The sequence below is a fragment of the Schistosoma haematobium genome, chromosome 2 (genome assembly GCF_000699445.3).
Source record: "Schistosoma haematobium chromosome 2, whole genome shotgun sequence".
Taxonomy (NCBI): Eukaryota; Metazoa; Platyhelminthes; class Trematoda; order Strigeidida; family Schistosomatidae; genus Schistosoma; species Schistosoma haematobium.
This window is the reverse complement of record NC_067197.1, coordinates 41948033-41969464: the sequence shown is the minus strand read 5'-3', so window position 1 is coordinate 41969464 and position 21432 is coordinate 41948033. Positions and strand designations below refer to the sequence as shown.

The 21432-nt window shown below is 38.1% G+C and overlaps 1 protein-coding gene across 3 annotated transcripts in view; it reads right to left on the bottom strand.

Moving 5' to 3' along the window:
* Positions 1-20910, bottom strand: part of MCM3AP_1 (Germinal-center associated nuclear protein) — a 36264-nt gene extending 15354 nt beyond the window's left edge. The window contains exons 1-8 of one of the 3 annotated variants that reach the window (XM_051215253.1): positions 20813-20910; positions 17291-17658; positions 14635-14858; positions 13762-13983; positions 11506-11940; positions 5509-6050; positions 3472-3700; positions 1839-2006 (exon numbers count right to left, since the gene is read on the bottom strand). In XM_051215253.1, coding sequence (XP_051068447.1) covers positions 1839-2006; positions 3472-3700; positions 5509-6050; positions 11506-11940; positions 13762-13983; positions 14635-14858; positions 17291-17615 — 2145 coding nt within the window. In that variant the 5' untranslated portion in view covers positions 17616-17658; positions 20813-20910. Of the gene's footprint in view, positions 1-1838; positions 2007-3471; positions 3701-5508; positions 6051-11505; positions 11941-13761; positions 14859-17290; positions 17659-20812 lie in introns of all 3 variants that reach the window. The other 2 variants (XM_051215252.1, XM_051215251.1) reach the window with 2 other exon arrangements.
* Between the last annotated feature and the right edge of the window lie 522 nt (positions 20911-21432).

The following is a 21432-nucleotide window of genomic DNA, read 5'->3' as shown; positions in this document are numbered from 1 at the left end:
ATAATTGACAGTCTATTCTATCAAGCTTGATTGGTTATTGTTGTTGTTAACCTTTCTCTTGTAATTATTTGGATGGTCAACCTCTTTGACCTAATTACTGATTAATAAATTGGATTGATTTCTATATGTTTATTAATTGCTAATTGGCTTGTATGTTAAGCTTCTAAAAATCCACTGACTATTTTAATATTCTCTTTAAGATTCTAACATTTTCCCAGTCGAACGTTTCTCCTTTTTTTGACTGTGTGCGAAGACACATCGTGGTCTTTGATAGTTAATATCTATGAATTTGGAAATGAAAACTGTGGATACTTTGTTCAATGTAGTGTTACGCGTAGATGGAGGGATTGATTTTGTAGATAATTTTTGGACTTTCTTTTGTAATTTAATCATTTGGTTTGCATAAGTTTGATTGAAGTGATTTTGGTGGTTTACGGGCTAAGGCTATTTTCAAACGGCTCCAATAATCTTATCCCAATTTCTGATGTCCTTTATAATATGGTAGGATGATCCGTTTGTTCGTTTCCGAATTTGCTTTAGATCTTGTTGACAAGTTTGGTAAACACTTTTCTTAATGACATTGACATTCTTTTGAAGAACATTAAATATTTTCAGTTTTTCGTGTTTTAGGTGTGCCACAGTAAGTCTTCATTCTTCTGAATGAGATTTGAACGCGAGTAATTTTAGGAGTTGTTGGGATTAAAAGCGTCCTTGATGACACAAAATCCATAATTTAAATAAGTTTTAATTAATTATTATAAAACTAACTTATTCACTAGGTTCTCAGGTAAAAGCCAGACTCTAATTGTGCGAGCTAATGACATTACGCGGCTGCCCAAACCAAAGCAGACCAGGGTCTGAACTTGGGACTTAGTGGTCGAAGGTCGAACTTAGGACAGGACAACGGTCAACAACGACCGATCAAGATCAGGGCTGATAGAACAGGCTGTCAGTTGCGCAACGACTGGTCCACATAACGAGGCGGAATTCCGCAAGGAATTCCAACACCTACCTTAACTACTTCCTTATGTACGGTGAAACTAAGGCGTTATCGAAAGCAGTTCTGATGTAACGTTTTGTGTTCGGGGGAAGAGAAACATGTCCCGAACATCAACGGATCACTAATCAAGGAGTTTAGATGACTACTTTTTAATGTCCTGCACCAAACATAATCATATAATTTGAGCATAACAATTGAATGAGTGAATATCCGAGTACGTGACCAGCTACTGTAAGATGTCATCCATAATGACATAAAATCAAAACAGGTAGTGTAACTATTGTTAAAACTAGTGTATTAAACAGGGAATAAGTTACATTGATGCTTCTGTGGAGGACACATGTTATTTTTTAGGTTGACCTTTTTTAACCCTACTTTTCGTTGTGGAAGATCAGTATCACTAGAGACAATGGTGGTTATTGGTGAGAAAATGCCTCCACAAACCAGAACAGTCAACGATACGCCTTCACCCTTAGATCTTACATTCACGGTTCTTCATCTTACCAGTTTTCAAACTAAACTACCTAGAATGATTGGACCTCAAGAAGTAAATATTTCAGTCAATATTGCTCAACCCAACAGTTATGATACCTTGACAACTACATTAAGGTAGGAGCTGTCTCACAAATAATAAATTCAATCCTAAAACAATTTAAAAATATTATACCACGGAGTTGAATGTGGTTAGATCAATGATTACTTGTAATTATGTTGGCTAAAAATAAAATCTAACTACTAAACGCAATACGGGAAAACGAATATCAAGAAAAATCAATATATAGTGCACAACAAATAGAAAAAGAAATATACGATAAAATTAATTAGAAATAGCGCGTACGTGAAATGATCTCTGTTCTCTCCATGGTAACGTAGGTGGTTGAGGTTGAATTTGTTTTTCAAATATCACATTTGAACCAAACACTGATAAACCCCATGTTTCACAGAAATGTTTAGATTCTGTTTCATTTTCAAAACCGAGTTGTTGTGTCAGAGTAGAAATAGGATACTGTTTAAGAAAATTTAAGATAAACAGTGGGGAAAAAGTGATGATTGTAGCGAAAAAAAAATGTTAAACAAGCTAACTTGATGCTAATTATGCGACAACAAACAAGGTTTGTATACCATTTGTGGTTTACTATATAAGAAATAATTAAGGTTAAATCTGAATCCATGGTGGTCTAGCTTCAAATGACTCATGATCTTAACTATTAAAATTACTATAATATCCACAAAACCCCTTCTGATATTAATCAACATATGCTCACTAGTGACTGGCTTCAAGAGGGATATCCTGGAGTTCTAGTGAGAAACAGTGACCAGTGGAGTTCAACTGGGTCAGTTGTGAGAGAGTAACTCACTGAAGACAATGGTGGATGTGTCACTCAATTTCGTGGATTAGTTGAAGTTAGACATTACCACCGTTGAATGCCATCTCTGTGGTTTAGGAGCAAGACGCTCGCGCGCGAAACTGATAGGTCCTGGCTTCGAATCCCACGAGACGGGATGGTGGGTGCTCACTGTTGAGTTCCATACTAGGACGAAGCGACCATCCAATGCTTCCAGGTTTTCCATGGTGGTTTAGTTTCAATTGACTCATGATCCCAACTATTAAAATTACTGTAATATCAGTAGTCCTTTAAACGCAAGATCACGAGTTCGAGACCAAATTAACATAGATGTGAGGGAGTGGATATTCTCAACAAAATTCTCATGAAAATGTTATCCATAGACAAGTACGAAGAATACGACAATGTAATACATTTTTGAATAAAAAGAAACAATTTCTGCATAGATTACATATTAAGTCATATCAATTTTGTGCACTGCGTCTTCGGTCATGTTAAATAAAGGACTATTAACCAAACAAAACAGTTGTTCAAACCTAAAGAAGTAGAAAATAAACAACTACGATCAGGTCCATATTCTCGTCTATAAATCACACTACATGGAAGCTACTTATACAGTAGGCAAGACTGGGCTTCAGAAGGTTGAATAGGATTAGGCATTATAATCTACTAGTTGGAGGTTGAGTCACTGAATGCACAGGTCAAAACTCCCTTGTTTTAAACTATAATATATACGTATCAGACTGAGATTTGAAACTGCAACACGGTGACCATGAACTGAATACTTATGTATTTATTTATTTAAACACATAGATATTGATACAAGGAAGCACCATATATATATGGGCCACATAAATCATTCGATTTGTGTGAGGGTTGGGATACTACCCGGGTGCCCAAACTAAAGCAGGGAATACTTATGTGACTGATTGGAAAACAACTTCAGAAGTAAGTGAATTAATAATTTGATCTAATTCCCACAAGTTCATCGTATAGAATTCCATTAACTGTAACTAACACTTTGAAGAATGATTGTAGTACACGAATAGGAAGACAATGTAATTTAAGAGTTTGATTTCAATAAGATTAGAAAATCAACAGAATAACCGAAGAAACAATACTCACATGTACTTCTCGTTTTGGATGTCCAGCAAATGCACAAGACAGTTTCGTTAAAGCTTGACTACGTATTTGTACAAAATATCTATGCATAAGACAAGCAACTAAACATGTAGCTTGACGAGCTAAACGAAAAAATCTGATATAATTGTTTGTTATGAGAGCTTCATGTGTAGCAAATGCAAATCGTACAGGTTTAGATTGACGTAGTCGTTCAGGTAAACGTTGTGCTTCACTAAAATAAAATAATTAAAAAAAAACCAAAGGTAAAAATGTGCTTAATAAACCAAAGTCATACAGGAAGAATTAACTAAGTGAAAGAAACAAGTCACTATCCGGTATTTTTAAAGAGCCCATTAAAAATTCACTGAATCAAGGTGATTGAAACAATTATGAAACAAGGCAACCTTTAACCAAGAAAAATTAGCATCTCAACGAAGAAAAATGTCCTTAGATAAAGCCATATATAACATACAATCCCATCTATAAGTATTACCTGATTTCTGCAGACTAATAAAAGGCAGATTGATCAAGTATCGTCACAAATGCATTAGAAAATCGAACGTACAGTTTCTTCAAGATTATCCACTAACCTACTCAAAGATGATGTTTTATTTATTTGAAGAAATAAATATTGATAAAAAGGGGCACCGAACACATATGCACTACACAAGTCAAGTGACTTGTGTATGGGCTGTGATACTACTCGGATGCCGAAACCGAAGCAGGTGGTTTTCTTAGGGGGCCACAACCTGAGCCTTCGACTTAAAGGTCTGATCCACAGGGCGATGGAGCAACGTCAGGAGATGCAGTCCCATGGTAGTCGGTCACCAATAGTTGGTTCACACGCCATTTGTTCCTTCCAGATACTGGAGCCAGTCCATGTGCACCATTGGTTCGCAATCAAGGTTTTCCAACTCCCCTAGATGGATCCTCCATATCCACCAACTCGGTTAATCAGCCGGAGATTCGCTTTCTGTCCTCTGAATTTCTTAAGCAACAGTAATGCCGCGAGAAGGCAGTGAGTAGGACTTTTCTGGCAGTGGTTGTGTATGCATGACCATGTGAGAGCACTTCGAGAGGTAGCTAACTTTCCCCACCCTCAGCCGTACCAGGGCATTTCGGGCACTCAATGATGATGACGATAATATGAAAATTAATGACTAAATAAAATGGATGAGAGTTAGTCATTCATCTTAGAAAAAATTAAAGAAAAGGGAAGAAATTAACAAAATGATAACGTCTATAGTTCAATAAAGCAATTTAGAAACTATGATGAAGAAAAGAGAAATTCAATATATTACTTTAAAACAAATTTCCGATTTAAATTGGTAAATAGCTTATGTCTCTGTTGTGAGCAAGTTACGAATTCACATCCACTATAATCCATTTTATCTAAAGGCATACATAGATAGATAAATCTTTTATTTTAATCCATCGACGAGATATTCAGCGATCTAGATGATTATTGTTTTACTAACTTTTCTTGGAAAACGCATTAAAATCGCCATTAAGAAAAGTAGGTTGTGTGAGACTGATATATAACCGACTTGCTCCATAGAATCAATTATACTGATAAACAGACACACATACGGAGGTTTTTCAAAGTGACAAGTTGTCCCGAACATATCCATGAAGTAAATACCAGCGAGATTAAAGAACATGTTTCATCAGCTTTAATAAATGATATTACTGAAAGGAAATTTTAGGGCTAAATCTTTGACGATAGATACGGTTGAAATGAAGAGATCAACTTCTGTTTTCGTATGAGATACTAGCGTGGTAATGCTGAAAATGGCTATCAATTCAGTCTGATAGTGATGATTATTAGTGGAATTAAAGATTGGAGTTTCGTTATTCTTAGTATTTCCCAGTTAGATACACCAACATTTAAGTGAAGTAGTAAGAAAAAAACAAAGGGGGGTATAACTCACCGCCAAACAACATATGTAGATTGTATTATAGACGCATGCTCATTGACTAACAAATCCCCTATTCTTTTCACGACTTTCAAAACCTCTTAAATACAGAAACTGTACTCACTTGATCTCGTTTTGGTCGTTCAGTTTCATTAACAGCATATAACCTCGGAATTCTGCTTCATTAGGACACATATTTTCAGAAGTAATTGGTGAATCTAAATCACTGTACATCTCCTTTAATGTTTGCAGACACTGAGTTAAATTTTCTGAATTAATGCGAGGATCAAAAGTATCCACTGGTTGATCAACTAATCGTGCAGCACAGAAAATATGAAATCTTGCTATCCGTTCAATAACACCAATAACAATGGGACAACATAAGTTTTGCTGCCGTATATCTTTGCGAATAGCTCGTGTACGTGTCCACATAAATTCATACCAAGGTTTCCATAGGCTACGACTGGTATCAATTTCTGGGCGATCAGCTATGCTAGCTAGTAAATAAGCCATTGTACGTTGCAAAACACATGTCGGTCGTAGTTCTCGGGGTAATGGTACAGGTTGATCGGCTGAAGAACGTTGATAATCTTTCACAGCCCGAGTATGATCCATCTCCCAAGAAGATGAATTAACACTCATTGTAGTAGGTAAACACTCAAATATCTTTAAGTGAAAAAATTATGAAAATTTATGAAACACTTGACGAAAAAATGTTAACAGTAGTACAAAAAATGTAATGAGAATTCTATATTGTACTAAACATATAAAATTGAATTTATTTATTCATTTATTTATTTGAACACATAAATATTGGTATAAAGGGGCACCGAATACATATGCGCCATACGAGTCACTTGATTTGTGTGGGCTATGATACTGCCCGGGTGCCCAAACCAAAGCAGGTGATTTTCTTATGGGACCGCACCCGAAGCCTTTGACCTAAAGGTCTAATCCACAAGGCAGGTTAGGAGATGCAGTCCCATGGTAGTCGGTCACCAATAGTTGGTTCACACGCCATTTGTTCCTTCCAGATACTGGAGCCAGTCCATGTGCACCATTGGTTCGCAATCAAGGTTTTCCAACTCCACTAGATAGATCCTCCATATCCACCAACTCGGTTAATCAGCCGGAGATTCGCTTTCTGTCCTCTGAATTTCTTAAGCAACAGTAATGCCGCGAGAAGGCAGTGAGTAGGACTTTTCTGGCAGTGGTTGTGTATGCATGACCATGTGAGAGCACTTCGAGAGGTAGCTAACTTTCCCCACCCTCAGCCGTACCAGAGCATTTGGGGACAAAATTGAACGAAGTCATTAATAATTATATTTACTATAAATACATCTAATAATATTATTTCGTTTAGATAACATGCACAGAAAACTATTGTTGATTAAATTATATAAGTAATTTTAGTGTATTTCCCATTTATAACACAAAATGTTGCCTGATACTACAGGGTACCGAGAATGCATCACGCAAACGAAATGAAGTTATTAGATAGAAAAAAACTGTTAAAAAGAAACACGCAAACAAACAATAAAAGGTGTAATTAGTATAGATTTCATTCACTTCAAAAGTACTCTATACGATTTGTGAGGAATGTAAGAAAACTATGAAAGGATCGTCAGTGGCTCCTATCTTGGACTATATCTGATATCTTGAGCTACCGAATGACACAATCATAAGAATCTCACTCGGAGAAGTGATGTGCGAGGAGTTAGTCCATCAAGCCCCGTTGCCCCCCGTTTTAGATTGTTTGAAGCCTTTTTCAACCTCACTAGGAGTTGGAGGACTTACATCAGTTCGCCATTCAGGTTGGTTGGAGATGGTGGATAAATTAGGTGTGTCTGAAGTTCAGTTGAACTGTTCTGTAAAATGTTTTGCTCATCTGTTGAATCTTCTGGATTGAGAATAAATAATAGTCCCGTCTTTTTCAGAAATAGTCTCACTAAGAGCCAGATTTTTAATATCTGTTTTCTAGATAAATCTGAACAGTTACTTACTGTTACCTATTCCCGCTACCTTTGCGTCTCTGATGCTTTCACTGCCCATCACTACTCACACTCATTGCGTAAGCTTTTTACTAGTCTACGTTTAGACTGCTTTTGGCCCTAGTCATGTTCGGAGCCACAGGGGATGAGACTTCAAGCATCTATCAACTGAATAAACACTTGTTGTGAACGGGGAAATAAGAAGCCCAGACAACTACGAAAGCTTTTTTCTTGGGACGTTATTTCATTTCATTCAAACCTTGTAAAACACATATTTATTTTTGTCCCTATTTTATTCTACATAACATGAGCCTTTGTTCTATGTAACATTCACTGCCATACCTTTTTTGTTCCGAAAATATTGTAATTTAAACATAATATTTTGCATCTTATTTTCTACCCTAATTCCCAGTTTCGGGCATAATTGTATTTTTCCGAATTATCGTACGTTGTGGTCAGTATATTCACTTATTTATTCATGTACATTTTTGCACTAATCCGAATTTAGAGAATTCAGAGTGTTCCAACTGTCTTGTCTTCTCTCACTTGCGTGCTTGCCAACCAGTCAGGTTCTAGAATAGTTCTCTCTCTCACGCGTACTAGACTCAAGGTTAAGCCGCTCAGCATATCGCGCCAAGGTCATAATCTAGACTAGACAGATCAAGGTCAAGTCATAACAAAGTATCGACGGGGTAAAAGGGATTCAAGGTCATGACAACACTACTGAAATCTATTGATGTTTCTCCAGCTGCCTGGATATTATGCTAATCCATATTGAGATAAGTGTCACATTAGAGGTTGACTAACTGCTTTCCTCTGTACTTCATAGTAAAGCTGAACTAATCGGGGTCTTCTTGATCTAGATTTTCTGGGTCTAGTATGACGCAAACAAACACGTTCTCTTACTGGAGCAGGATCAGAGTCTAGACATGTGCCACAGAATGAGCAGCAGTCTCCTATTGAGCCTCTCCAACGATCACTAATCACAGTATGGTCCTGATTGAGGCTATCGTTGAGTTAATTCTACTGGTCGCCATGTCGGACGATGTCTCTCCTTATGCTTAAAATTGATACTTTTTAGGAATAAACGGTTGTCTGGACAGATGCTCGTCGTCATCTGTTCGTTGAGCTGGGACACAGTAAGGTCCATCTAAATGTCTTTTATTTCACTTCAAACTACCTACTTGGGTGATAAAATCACTGCTACAATTACGTCTAAGTGTTTGACTTCTTGTAGAAGAGAGTCTTTTCTAAAACTTTATCCGAACTCATATCAGTGCGAACGTGGGCAGAGACAACCAAGAGGTAACGTTGTATGTCTATTTCTTTCCGTGTTCTTACATCCCCATTTAATGAAACAGCGCATAAGTGAAAACCTATTGGAATCCAGTCTGCGACAGCTTGTACTTCCTTTGAACTTAGTGCTACACCTACGCACTAAGTGAGACTATCTCGGAAAAAGACGACACTCTCATCTGCTCCCAGTCCAGGCGTTTAGAACGATGGGCGGAACATTTCAGAGAACAGTTCAGCTGGCCTTCAGCTACTCTACAACTACCCTCCATTCCCAGACAGTGTGAATGGGACATTGAAGTAGGTCTCCCAACTCTAGCTGAAGTTCAAAAGGCTATAGTTAATCTGAAACGAGGAAGGGCAGCTGGTCCAGATGGATTGGCTCCAGAGGTCATTAATGATAGTCCAATTTTAGCGATTACGTTGACTAATATTTTAGGTAAAATCTGTGAGTTAGACGTTATTCCATCTGACTGGTCACAATCACTTATCGTCCCAATATATAAGAGAGGGTCAAAATCATCTTGTGACAACCATAGAAGGATTAGTTTGACTAATATAGTATCTAAAATACTAGCCTCAATAATTATCGGTCGCCTAAGACTCGTGAACTGCCAACACGAGCGAATCAGGCTGGCTTCAGACCTAGTCGTGGATGCATCGACCACATATTCACCATTCGTCAGATTCTAGAACACAGGCATACTTATCGGCGTCCGGCAATGGTGGTCTTTCTCGACTTAAAAGCAGCATTTGACTCCGTAGACCGCGACATTCTGTGACAGTCTGTCATTGAAAGGCGTACCTCAGAAGTACATAAACCTTGTGAAGGCTCTTTACTCGAACACTACTAGTCGAGTCAGAGCTTATGGCGGACTTCCATCTGCTTTTGCAACCTCAAGTGGTGTCCGTCAAGGATGTCCACTTTCTCCATTTTTGTTTAACTTCATCATAGACCTACTACAGGAAATAACATTCTCGTCGACTGAATTCTCGGGTATTGATCTCCTTCCAGGAGGTCCACTTATCGACTTACAATATACAGATGACATAGTCCTGTTTGGTCAAGACGCTGATAAAATGCAGAGCCTTCTGGTAGCACTAAGCAACAATGCCAGAATGTTTGGAATGCGCTTTTCTCCCGCTAAATGCAACCTGCTGCTTCAGGACTGGTCTGCGTCAACACCTAAACTAAGGATAGGGAGTGAAGTAGTTGAACGCGTTGACAACTTCACTTATCTTGGAATTATGATCAGCCCTAATGAGTTGGTGTCTTACGAAATCTCAGCACGGATTCGAAAAGCCCGTTTGGCTTTTGTAAACCTACGTCACCTATGGCAAAGGCGAGATATCCGTCTATCAATAAAAAGACGAGTATACTGCGCGGCAGTTCGTTCTGTTCTACTTTACGGCTGCGAAACGTGGTCATTAAGAGTAGAAGATACTCGTAATTAACTAGTATTTGATTACAGATGCCCTAGAAATATTTCTCGCATCTGCTGGGACCACCGGGTAAGTAATGGTGTGGTGAGGCGTAGGGTATTAGGGAATGATGGTAAATCAGTCGCTGAGGCTGTGAATCTTCATCAACTGAAATGGATGGGCTACATGTTGTATATGCCTGAACACTGATTACCACGACACGCAATGCTGAATAGTGTTGGGGATGGTTGGAAGGAAGTTAGTGGCGACCAGTCATGTTGGTAGATGCAGACTACTTGCTTGTAGTACGTGTGACTATCGTAACCAATGGTTGTAGACTGTGAATGACATGGCTCAGAATCGATCACAATGGCGTAGGTGTATAAACTCTATGTATTCCCTTAGACCGTGAGATTGAAATGAATTTATACCTTTCTTTCTACGAACTAATTCTTTCTTCCTGTACTATATCATTGTATGTAATCTTTCTTTTACATATTACCACCACTGACTTAACTACTCCGATGAATCCGGTTTTCACTTTGTCGTGCAAATGCGGTATGGCAACTTGGGCCGATGCATATATGTGCCTGGTCCTACGTTTTAGCTGACTGACTAACTGACTACACCTATTCCAAAGAGGCCACGAGAAAATGGGAGTCGTCTCCAGGTACATGAAGGGTAAACCATAATGCCCCTCCATATTGACTAGCTGAGGCCCGATAGATAACCATACTTGGATCATGTATATGTGTTTCCGAGACAGAATAAATCGATGGCACGCGATTCTAAAGTCCTAGCTAAGGAAGCCTCTTGGCCTACTGGATATAACGTCTGAGCACTGGAATTCCCAAGATGTAGTTTAAGTGAGGTTTCAAGAGACTCGAATAGTCAGCATTAGTGATACACGGGGATAAAGTCATAGGAGAAAGGTTGATGGTGAAGATGAAAGAAACATCAAGAAGTGATTTGATCATACACAGGAGGATCTCCAGTGCTGTTAGGGATATCAGGATAGTTATCACTTACCACTCAGTTGCCCATACTGTGGAAGTATGATCCTTCTTAAGGGATCAGTAGTGGTCATATGAACCTAAGAAAACAAGTGTTCTAGCCAATATAACTCATCACGATAGGCAAGCTTGACCACCATGTTAAGGTAGCAGCTATGATCTGGTTTAAATTGAACAGAAAGTAGAAGGCACTGGTAGCCCCATTTCAATACTGAAGTACAGCTAATTAACTGCATACAGAATCATGTACTACGTCCTGAGCTAGATTTATAGTACGGTGATTACAGAAACTAATTGTACAGATTAAATATGAAGCAAGGTTCCATATGAAAGTTGTGCCCAAACTAATGATAAATACACTTTAGATAAAGTTCATACTACGAAAGTATTAAAAAAACATACAGATACACGTTGATGAGCTGCTCGACAATAACGTTCCAATTCAGGACACATATCTTCACATGTGCCTTTAATGGGTGCATGACGAATCGGTTCACCAGTGTTGCTGTTGCATATATCCGAACATTGAATTTTTGGATCAGCAGATTTGGATATAGACCTCAGTTCACAATCACGTTTATAATATTCTTGTAATACAGACAGTCGTTCATCTAGTGTAGTAGCACTTGGAGATTTCTGATTGAATAGACTATTATTATTATAGGCGAATGCATTTGGCCGTGTAATAGAGGATATTGTTGGTTGTGTATTGCATACTATCTGGGACGACGTAAATGATAATTGATTATCAACAATAACTGATGTACGAGATGACTGATTATCACTTGAAACAGATACTCTGGAAAATTGCTTTTTATTCATGACCTGCTTTGTATTCTACCAAAAAAATATTTTAAAAAGAAATACAAAGTAACATTTGACATTTTTAGCTCAATCCTACTACCTACATCACATGTTCTGTAGTCACTTATGATGTTGACCAACCATATAAACACCTTTACGCGATCAGTTCGAAGAAAAATGATAAATAATCATAATTTAATTGTTGAATTCATGAGTCAATTGAAGCTAGACCACCATGGAAAACCTGGAAGCACTGGACGGCCGTTTCGTAAATGCGCACTGCTGAGGAATCCCACAACACGACGAAATGGCCGTCCAGTGCTTCCAGGTTTTCTATGGTAGTCTAGCTTCAATTGACTCATGAATTCAACAATCAAATTACTATAATATCCACAAAACCTCTCTCTGATTAAAATAATCATAAATTTGATGATTAACTATCATTTTACGTAGAAAATAACTTTAATTCCTTATTCTGAATAGATCCTATAAGTGCTTTGATTTGTATTTAATTTGGTACAATTCAGTATTTAGTATTTATCCTAAATTTCATCGTTTTGTGTGTATCATCTTTACGTAATCACTTGTGAAATATTATTCCTTTAACTGCCTTTTCCTTACTGTGTCGTTTTAAATTATGTTAATTTAGCCCCCAAATGCCCTGGTATGGCCGAGAGTGGTGAGAGTCCGCTCTCCCTCTTGAAATGTTCTCACACGGCCACGCGTATACAGCCTCTGCCAGGGAAGTCCTACTCACGGAATTCTCGTGGCGGGGGTGTTGTTTACGAAAATGAGAGGACGAAAAGCGAATGTCTGGCGCTTTAACCGGATCCCAAACCAATGGTACACATGGGCTCCAGTATCGTGCGGGAACAAATGGCGTATGAACCAATCGTTGGTCACCGGCTACCATGGGACTGCATCTCCTCACGATGCTCCACTGCCTTGTGGGTCAGACCTTCAGGTCGAAGGCTCGGGGAGTGGCCCCCTAAGAAAACCACCTGCTTCGGTTTGGGCACCCGGGCAGTATCACAGCCCTCACACATATCGAATGAGATTTGTGTGGCGCATATGTATTTGGTGCCTCCTTGTACCAATATCTATGTGTTAAAATAAATAAATAAATAATAAGACTAATGTATCACTAAACCGAATTATAAAACGTTAAAATGAATCAACATTCGGAACTTCTAAAGAGGATTTTATCTAATAACTTGATTAATAACCTTAATGTTTTCTCATCATATCGGAAATATACTGAAAAAGACAGGCATGTTAAAGACTAACACTTTCAAGTTAATAAGTAGGTAGTCAATACCGATGGCCAAATATTGTACTATATGCGTTGAAGGCATTGTTGTTCTTCCAATCAATTATTGGGTTATCATACAACTATTGATAACTCTGAACAGGAATTAAAATAATTAACAGTTGACAGAATCATATATCAAGCTTCAATTTCTAGCATTTTCGTCTTAGGGTTGGGAAATACTACTCGGGTGAATAAATCGAAACAGATGAAACAGAGGGAGGTTCAAGACTGTACAAATTAAAAGTGGACTTACTAAAAATATTATGTGCTCAAATTCGTCTTTTGTAAGTATTATGTCTATGGATAAAAGAATCGATTGCTACACCTCTCTTTATAACGAAACCTAAATGAATCAGTTGGTGGAATAAAAACGTCAGGAATTATTCTTCACAGCTTAAGTGATCATAAAAAACAGTGTGGCTACTGTTGCCAATATGGGCTGTCATTTAATATATGAAAAATATGAATTAGCTGGCTGTTACATGTTATTGAAAAATGATATCACAGAAAATGAAAGCAAATATATTTGAAAGTAAGCTTACAGAGTGTGATGTAATCATTCTTTTCAGAGATGTACGTGATGGGGATATGGAGGACACAGTGTTTCTACCCCTGATAGGACTTAATTTAGGTGATATTGATTTTGATCCAGAATTAGTTTGACGACGACATCGTGCCATGGTAAAAAGGACTGAGTTAGGCAAATCAATGTTAGCAGATGCAATACATGCATGTCCTGATCGTTTAGCTTGATTTGCAGAAGACTTAAACATTGAGAACGAATAAAAATTTGGTTAAAAAATATGCTGACAATGTAGAGGAAAGAAAGAAACTACATAACCAAAACGGAATAACTAACATTTTACTTCCATTTGCCAGTATTACTATGTATTAGTGTTTGTTGATTTACTTGTCTACAACACACTTTGTTATTGACAGGCAGTAACAAGCATTTATCAACAACTAAGATACAATTGTGTAGACATTACTATATTTTTGGATCGGAAATGTAACTAGTAGCCGGATGACATTAACCGCAACCAGTAACAACGAAATACATTCTTCTGCGAGTCATATGCTATCAAATTTAATGAACAGATTCACACAACACACAATCGCAACATTTTGACGGCCAAACCGGTGGATCAGAGTCTGAACAGTGATTGTATGAATCAGACGTTTGGTTAATTATATCAGTGCGGGTATTCAAGGTGATCCAAAATCTTAGAATTATTTGGAACGTGTGTATGCTGTGTTTAGAACTGTAGTTAGGTATCCTCCCCATCCAAGCAACCAATAATGCATTCTAGTAGACTAGTTAACCATAACGCTCCTTTTGTTTTACGCTGATAACTTAATGTAGGTAACTCAATAGATGAAGCAAACACGTAGCTGCCAACCAAATAAGTACTAACCAAAGAATTAAAAGCTATATAAGCAGCATCCATAGAAGGTTGACATATAATGCGTTCAACAGGACCAAAACTTTGGAAGTGCTTCAGTAGAAAACTCTTTGTGTTGTATTCGATCGGCAAACGGGATAATTTAACTGCAGGCCAATACAAGTTAGCGGCATTCTGGATATTATTTGAATCTAAGCACCTTTTTTCATTGTTAGAAGATCCAGGAAGGTCGAAGTCTGACAAATGGAAGGATTGTAATGAAGAATACATAAAAAATAAGAAACTCGATTGCAATAGGAAAAAGGTTAACAAACAATATCAATTAATCAACGGCACAGTATAGCGATGGACCTAACATAGTAATGTTAAGTGAAATGTACCATCTAGTCGAATTTAAACCGCAATATAGTGAACAAGAATTTAATTATTTGTACATGAATAACTCAGAAACTAAATACAGGTTCTTATCCAAAAGTTTGAGGATCTCTTTTACAAAGACTGAAGATAATTAACCATCCGCACCAAGCTTTAAAAAGTAAGCTGATAGTTCAGAGTCTATTAGTTAGTGCAATGATATACGAGGCCGACCCGTGGACGGGGTTGAGCAAGCTCAAGGCACCCGTCCGGAGGTGAAAAATACGGGTAACCTCATTGATCTCAGTTTAGAGACCGTTGCAAAAATTACACTGCAAAGAACAGATACTACATGTGATCTAAGTTCAGAAAGACGAAGAGCGATCCTACTCCCACTATTAATTAATTAATATAAAACACACCAAACCTAACAGACGAAACAGATTTTGCCAAGTGCAGAACCAAACTAGACCTAAAACATAGGAAACTCCTACTGTACCCAAGAAGTTTAATGAAATCATGAACATGGTAGTACCAACATACGAAAGCCCTGATCAAAATTAAAGCGAAACGCTTGTCGTTTAGTGATTTGAAGTATATTCTGCTAACCCCCTTTTGTAGAAGACATTCCTAAAATGAACAATGTAGTGGAGGAATGGCATAAAGGTTTTAGTCAACTTATTGACGCCGCTCATTCAAGTATATGGAAATTTTATTATCAGAATGGGTTTTGTGGAGATTTTTAGAAATTTCACAAGTTGAAATCATGAGTCAACTGAAGCTAGACCACCATGGAAAACCTGGAAGCACTGGACCGCCGTTTCGTCCCGGTATGGGACTCCTCAGCAGTGCGCATCCACGACCCCGCACCTCGCGCGCGAACCCAGGTCCTGGGTTCGAATTCCGCGGGTGCGGGGTCGTGGATGCGCACTGCTGAGGAGTCCCATACCGGGACGAAACGGCGGTCCAGTGCTTCCAGGTTTTCCATGGTGGTCTAGCTTCAATTGACTCATGATTTCAACTTGTGATATATGGAAATTTATTGATTTTTTGAAAGAAGAGAAGAGACTAAATAGAATAAAAATAGAACAGTCTGTCTCAGGAGCCCATCAACAACACTTGAAAACAAAATATAAGGAAGTAGCAGTACATATCGAATTGATTGTAGATTACGAAAACAGGTCGACACTAGACTATCTACGTGGAATAGCATATGACTTTTTAGTTTTAAAAGAAAGATATGTTTTTTAGAATTTAAAACTTGCTCAAAGTAAAATTTATGAAACATTTTTTAAGCGTTTTCGAGGCATCCTTCTAAATAGACTACCCCCCTAGCTGTTTGAAATAGACTTACGAGATAACGTGACCAGAGTAATTAGAATAACGATTTGTTGCCAAATTCGACGAGTTATATAGTTTGTTGAAAGTAGACTCTTTATTAGACGCTTAAGAGACCACTTTTTTGATTGGTCGTAGGCCTGAGGAGCAAAGGGAAAATTGAACAGATTTCACACTATTAAAAATGTTATTCCCTCTTTCAATGCACACTTTTATTGATATTCGCCTTTTGATGGTTGGCTTTATTAATGTGTATTCATTTCCACTCGCCCTTTTGAATGGACACCATTTTATATTCACGCTGAAATTTTGTGACGAGTTCATCAGAAAAAGATCATCCATCGATGTGCTTGAAATAATTTAAGCAATCAACCACTTTATCATCAGATTAAATAGTTTAAGTAATTTCACACAGACGAATTTACTTTCGAAAGTCAAGTGCTATATGACAAACTGCAATCATGTACAAGTTGCTGGCATAAGTTTTCTGACCTAGGTCATAAAAAGAGATTGAAAGGCAATCCTTCTCCAGGACCCAATAAATCCTATACACTTCTGTACTGTAATTTATTTACCAGTCAGTCAAAAGCAAAGTAAAACCCAAGATACATGCATTGGGATTTTGTGAGGGGTAGTAGTACTAACCGAGTGACTAGATGGAAGTAGGTGAAGCGGGGTTCAAATTTGCAGCCTACTGACTGACCGTTGAGTATGTTAACCACTAAGCACATTTGATATCCCTACCTCAACTTTTAGCAGTAATTGATCTTCAAACAGAATGAATATACATATTGCTCGAAGTTACTACAACGCATTAGTACAATAAGATTAAATTATAAGAATAAAGACTGGAGTAGTATCGGTGGCAGTAGTAAACATTCGAACACACTGGATATGTATCAACAAACTACTCAATCGAAACTACAAACTAAACAAGAGAAGTGTGGTAGATGACGAAAAACAAGGATGAACTTACAGCTATTGTGCGCATTGCCATTGATACTGGTGTCAGTTACACAACGATCATTTCGATCTTTTTCAAAACCATCACCACTTCGAGGAGAATGGAAAACTGTTTTTGAGACATTACTATTTTTCCCTATTGTGTGGGCTGATGAGGAACTAGGCCCTGATTCTTTAATGTTGGCCCTGAATTCCGTGGTTTTTAAGTTGCCGAAAAGTCCTGGGGCTGGAATATTACTGTTTGTAGTAAGTGGAACTTGGAACAAGTTTACACAAGAATCGTTGGATATTCCAGCAAACAAACCAGTGGGTTTTTTGGAACTCGATGAGGCGAACATAGGATTTTATCACGAGCAAGTTGCCGGCAGACTGAGGGGCTTGCTGAAACAAAATGGAAAAAATCCTCAGTCTAACAGACAAGATACAAAAATATTGACTGATTCCAGTAAAAAGAAATCAACAAATAGCGTACTTATTGTCAAGAATGTTCGCCTGAATGCCTGTCCAACTTTATAAAGTGTAACATCAAAGCACTTGTAACAGTAGTGTCTACTTGTTGGGTGCACTATATTTTCTTTTATCCTTTTGGACCAGAAGTTTATTTTTTGATTTTAGTTTATTATAGTTTTAATCCATTCAGTAAACAAATTTCGGGGCAGTGGGCATCAATAGGATGCACTATACGAATAAAAGGATAATGAAGATTTGAGCATGATAACATGAATTCATCTTATTCAATTTGGCTCTCGTCAGCTGCTTACAGCCTGTAATATTTAAACTCGTAATTCCAAAATGGGTTTCAAATACATGAAAGAGTTTAGTTGGAAGTAAAGGGAACCTGAGTTTTTATCAGGGTACTGTTTTGCTGAAAAGTCCATCATCTGTATTCAACGTAGTCTGTCACAAATCTATATCAGCTCAAGCTACCATATCACATTAACATAACAGGATGAATAGCGATATGGATCGAAATAATTTACTACAAATGGCAATCAGAAAGACTAGGTACTGAGAATGGAGTTCGAGAAGAGAGAATGAAAAAGGTTTAGAGAAATGTAAAGCAAATGCATATGCGCGATTGTGAATGATTCTGAGCCATGTCATTTAATAGCACAGATCTCAATCAGGTAGTCTGCATCTACCACCATGGCTCAGATCACGAGTCAATGACTTCATGGACTGATACTAGGTTTCAGGTTGACCCCTTTATATTTTTATCAGCCTACTATAAAACCTAACACTCCCCATCGAGGTAGGCGATAGTTAAGCACATGTACGTATACCGACCACCTTAGTCGACAAGGCTTCATAACCTCCCAAACCGATTTGCCACCTTTACCTATTACACTGTACCTAAACTCTATATGATCATTTCACAGCACGCAAGCACTGCTTCGAAGACTTCTATGGTCAAAGACCAGCTGAATCGTGTCTTCTACTTTCATAGATCATAATTTACAGCCATAAAGAAATAAAGAACGGAATGTTGGTCCGTGTGTTTATAAATTGGTCAGGAATAACATATGTACAGACTACGAGATATTAAAACTCCCACTACTTCCTGATACCTCTGTAAGAGGGTAGTGATTCAAGTAAATATCAGCTGTACTAAGTCAATCGTTGCAAAGCCTTTTCCGACAGCCTTTCATTGATGAAAATGACCCAAATGTAAGAATGAAAAATAAAATGCTGATAGCCAAGTCGTGTTACTCAAAAAAAGTGGTGATCGACGACGAATGCGCCACAAACCATCTGTTGGAAGAAGTGAAGTATATGGACACACCAACTAGGTTTCGGAGTGAAGTTCATTATTTCATTAGAGTTGACGTCATTTCATGATGGAAACCCTAATAATTTATGCACAAACGTTTGTTATTCGTATTAGAACTGTTTATTAATTATAAGTATAAATTTTTCCCCATAAATGTTTTCATAACTCAAGTGTTAGTAACTAAAATCCAATGTCTTCGTAAGGAGCTTGTATAAACCAGTCGATTTTTTTGCGCTCGCTTCTTGTTATTTCGGTACGGTTCAAAGTGTTTAGTTATGTCGAATGGGTGGTAGTTTAGCCAGTCGATCACAATGATTCTAGTCAGTTTGGTAGTTACTTATGGACTTGTATATTTGGTTATTTGAGTAAGTGCGTTTGTCTTAGAGCAGTAGGGTGTCTAGGTACCAGTAACTATCACATTAACAGGCAGGAGGTTGGTTAGTTGCAATGTGAAAAATAAAAGAGTGAATAAATAATGATTCACTGAATTGATAATGTGTAAGGACATGGAATCCAAATTATGAGATGATGACAAGAGAGATAAGAAGTATTTACTGATTATGCAGTAGTGATAACCGTGGTCCAAGAGGGAGATGGTAACCCATGGGTGGGTACGTGTTTGTCAAGTATCTTCTAAAATTTATCCACTGAAGTGGCTGTGGTCACTTCGGCTAGGGGAGCATTCTAACTGAGGGCAACTGTCAACGAAAAAAGTGGGAGCGTACCTGATGTGCAATCTTCCAAAGGTTGCCTCGAAGAGTGTGATCTTCTGGTAGTATGCTCGGGTTGGAGAGATTTGGCGCACTTAATATATTGTGTATCATCAGATCACCTCTTATTTTCCTATAGCTTAGAGGTAACAACTCTGAGTATTAGACTTTGTCTTTGTAAGATTTATATCTTAATCTTATCTCTGTACTCGGTCCAAGAGATTTGTCTCTTTTAAAATGAGAGCAACAACAATGGGGACCCTAGACTGGCGCCGTGGGTACGCTTTAAAGAGAGTTAGGGTCAATTATGGGGGTTGCGTTCGCCTTAGCTGCGTCCCATATGTATATTGAGATGATGTCTGCTCTGTGAGTTCAACCCCAAGACGCATTTTAAAGAGATAACAGGGAGCGGATTCCCATGCACGATGTAATTGCTTTGTGTTGAGTGAAGCAGGAAGTTTATGACATGACATTTCGACAAGTTAACTATCAACCTGCTGTATACACCCTTTCCCCTATTGCTGTAAGGTCCTTTTGAAGCCATAGTGAATCCTTTTCGCTTTCTACGGACCTCCAGATCTTTGCATCGTTTGTTTGTATCAGTGCCAACGAGCTAATTTTATCCAACAAGTCATTAATAAAGATCAGGAACAGGAGTGGACTTAAAGTTGTCTCTTGTGAAGCTCCTGATGGTAAGACTCTTCAGCTAGCATCCACTAACTAAGGTACAGATCACGGCCGGCCGTATACTTTTCGTTTTTCCTTTTGTTGTGCACAGCTAACAGTGAATTGATATGATTGAAATTACGAATTTATATCTCAGTGCTAATTTTTAGTGAGCAGAATTACTGAAAAGTGCACTGACTTCTTCCGAAAATGCTGACCATCACTGTTAAGCCTAGACCTAAGGCTTCCTATGCGTTACTAAGGTGTAACTTACACATCTTTGGAGGTTTGCGTCCAGGTAACTGATGTACGTTACATCAGAATCTGGACTAGAAAACTAGGAGGGAAAGTGACCGAACAACTCAGTAAGCAGACATAATGCACTTACATATAATAATGAAATTATTCGACAACAGTCAAAACTAAAACGGGCCCGAGACTAAGATTCGGCAATGGTAGCGGCGGTTTGAATATGTAACAAAGGACGAAACCTTCGTGACCTTCCAATAGTCAATATATTTATGACAAGCCAGTGTAAACTAAATGATTTCTTTGGATTCGCGTCCTAGTGTTATTGGACAGTTTAGGTTTTTGGGTGGCTTTCTATTCAATACTGTTTATATTCAACTGCATTAGCCCAAGCCAATTTGTCCTAAAACAAAGAATAATGAAGTGAAAATCGTTCTCAGTAATCAGTCATCAGGATATATGGTTATAATTCCTCACTTATTATGTCCCCAAACTGATTTCCTGGCTCGCCTTTGGATACACTCCAGCTTGTCCTCTAATTTTTGGAGTGAGGGAGGAAACACTATGTTTCCATACTCTGAATGGGGTCGAATAAAACTGTTGGGGATAAGGTGGAAAATCCTTCCATCAAACTGACCAAAGATTCGCTTCAACGTTATCAGTGTACGGCCTGCTCGGAAGACATTCATGTCGCAGCTGGTGCGAGACTTGCGACAATATGTTATCAAAACTCAGATCATTTTCAGCTTGGGATGCAAC